This window comes from Penaeus japonicus, unplaced genomic scaffold (assembly GCF_977035675.1).
Source record: "Penaeus japonicus unplaced genomic scaffold, GWHDUDI00000001_assembly GWHDUDI00000015, whole genome shotgun sequence".
Taxonomy (NCBI): Eukaryota; Metazoa; Arthropoda; class Malacostraca; order Decapoda; family Penaeidae; genus Penaeus; species Penaeus japonicus.
Genome location: NW_028234417.1, coordinates 24990649 through 24993148, shown reverse-complemented (window position 1 = coordinate 24993148; position 2500 = coordinate 24990649). Strand labels below are relative to the sequence as shown.

Here is a 2500-nt window from a genome sequence, read left to right as displayed (position 1 = left end):
TTCTTTCTTTACTTTTGATTTATTACTTTATTCTTTTCTTATAGAAGAGTAGCAAGTATTTCACACCAACTCTTTTTTTAACTCTAGAAAGTGCACAGTACTTTACAACTGAATGAAGGAAGTCCTAGCGATGTTAGTTACTCAAGAGTGGAGCTTGTGTTTGTATTGGCCATGAGTGTTTTAGCACCACTTTTAACTCTCAGCCACTGGTGCCTAGCCACTATGCATCACAGGCCAAGCACCAGTGGAATGGTCTAAACAGAGGTCACTGTAGTTGGCTTTTCATGGAGAAGTAAGCACCCTATACCTTTCTTTTTTCTCTTGGATGCTTTGGAGTAAGTTATTATTAAGCTCAGCTGTTGCCTTCTCTCCATGGAAATACAGCTACAATATGTTAACCAAGCTTATCTACTAAAGGTTTCTCACCTGCCAGTATTTTGGTTGTGACACTGCCGCCTCCCCGTAAGTAACGCTGGTGTGAGAGCTGGTCTCCTCCATACCACAGTGCGGCAGTCCAAGGTTATTACCATTTTTTGCATTGGCTTTGAGGGGAATGGAACTGCTTGAGCTTACCTTGGACCAGTTGGTTTTCCTGCTGTGTTCTGGCAATGGTTCTGCCTTCTCCCTTCCCCTTTAAGCAAATGCTGCATCATGGACTTCAAAAAAAAGATGACTGTGCTTATCTTTCATGGAGAACATGAGGAGGGATGATAATAACCTTAAAGATGCATTTGATTACTGGGTCCCAATTTTCTCTGGATATTTTCCTCTTCATCATCATGTCGAGACACACACTCTTGCAAGGGGCTTTCAGTTCTGAAATTAGCTCTAGGTCTTGACTTGCTGGCGAAGGTGGAAGTATTCTCTCACAATGGGTGCTTCAGTATACAAACTGCCAAAAAAAATGTTCCCTGGGGCTGGTGTTGACGTGCCTGTGGGAGCTGCTGCCTGATGCTGTGGCCCAGCCTCCCCCTTCACTGCCACCTTACACTCTGGTGACTGTTGTTGTCCCCCCCTGCGTCCAGGTACACCCGTGCGGCCGCTACCGACACAACACTGTCGTCTTCATCCTGGCTAAGGAGTACAATCTCAAGAACCTCAGAACCATCCACCGCCTCGATAGACTCACGAGCGGTAAGTTGGCATACCCCCCACACCCCACACTCCCCCAACCAACCCCTAGCAGATCCCCATCCCTTCCTGCACTGATGTCATGCCATTTTGTGCCCTGTCCAGCCCTGCCCAACCCCTTCCCAAACACCTGGTTTCCATGTGCCCAAACCTCACTGTTTGTAGAGTAGATGTTTCAAGACATCAAGCATTGATTCCTGCTGCAGTGCCACCAGCACCGTCACCAATATGCTTGTTGACTGTCCTTTTTTTTCTCTTAATACCTTACAGGGTTTTGGTACTCCCCTGTTCATGGCCTCCCTCCCCTTCCCCCCCCACTTATGAAAGTATGCCTTCTAAAGGTAAATATCCCAGATATTTCTGTGTTTGATTTTGAAATAACCAATCACTGCTTTTGGCAAGACTCCTTTTAGGAGTTCAACTGCAAAGATGAATCAAACACCACTTCTTAGTGTGGCTTGAAAGCACCACTGCTTTTTGCCACTCTCCCCTGCCCCCTCCCCCCTCAGTGTCTCTTGCTCATGCTTTGCGTAGTTTTATGTAGAATATACTAAAAACAAAATAGATGAAAAGAAAAAAAAAAGTATAGAGTGTGAGCTACATCCTCCCCTGGACTAATTTGTTTTTCTTTTTTTTTTTTGAAATTCTTTCTTACTTTTTTTTCTTATTCTCTCAAGAGGTGAAATCAGGACATAACAATTATGAAAACTTGCCCCACCCCCTTCCATCCTATCACCTTCCTCGTCCCCCTCAGTACAAATCACTGTTTCATTGCCTATATTCATTGAGTCTTGTACCTCTATTCTGCATTCCATAAGAACGCTGTAACTTATTCATTTGCGATTTATTTTCCTTTCAAGTCCCTCTCATGATCATTCTTAACTCTGGGTGAAAACCAAACCAAACCAAATAAATAGATAAAAATCGAAGTAACTATAACCACAACTTCAAGACACTTCTCATCAACCAGATGAAATGAGATGATCAGAGATGTTATATTTGGTGTGAATGACATTATGTTATTGGCATTGATGTACCCGTATTGTAATGGATGTTCTTTTACTTCTCTCGTGTTAATGTTATTGATACCTACGTGCCTGGTGGTCTGTCATGTGTGCTATCATATGAGCATTTATTTCTGAAAGAAGCAGGGGTTTAATGTGATATTGCTGACAGTTTATGTTTTGTAATCATTGTTGCTATTGTTTCTTTTGTGATTAAGTAATTTTGTTTTGCATTATTGATTTCCAGTATCATTAAAAGATAAACGATGTCTATTACTTACTTGAATATGTAATCAATCCTGATGCAATGATAGTTCAGTTTCATAAAGGATATATTCAGGATGTCATCTGTATTATGATGTAGT

The 2500-nt window shown here is 42.0% G+C and overlaps 1 protein-coding gene across 2 annotated transcripts in view; it reads left to right on the top strand.

The window, feature by feature from the left end:
* LOC122252965 (pseudouridylate synthase RPUSD2) overlaps positions 1 to 2500 on the top strand; it is a 463904-nt gene that overhangs the window by 453079 nt on the left and 8325 nt on the right. For both annotated transcript variants that reach the window (XM_043015705.2, XM_043015712.2), the window contains exon 7: positions 1026 to 1134. In XM_043015705.2, coding sequence (XP_042871639.1) covers positions 1026 to 1134 — 109 coding nt within the window. The remainder of the gene's footprint in view (positions 1 to 1025; positions 1135 to 2500) is intronic.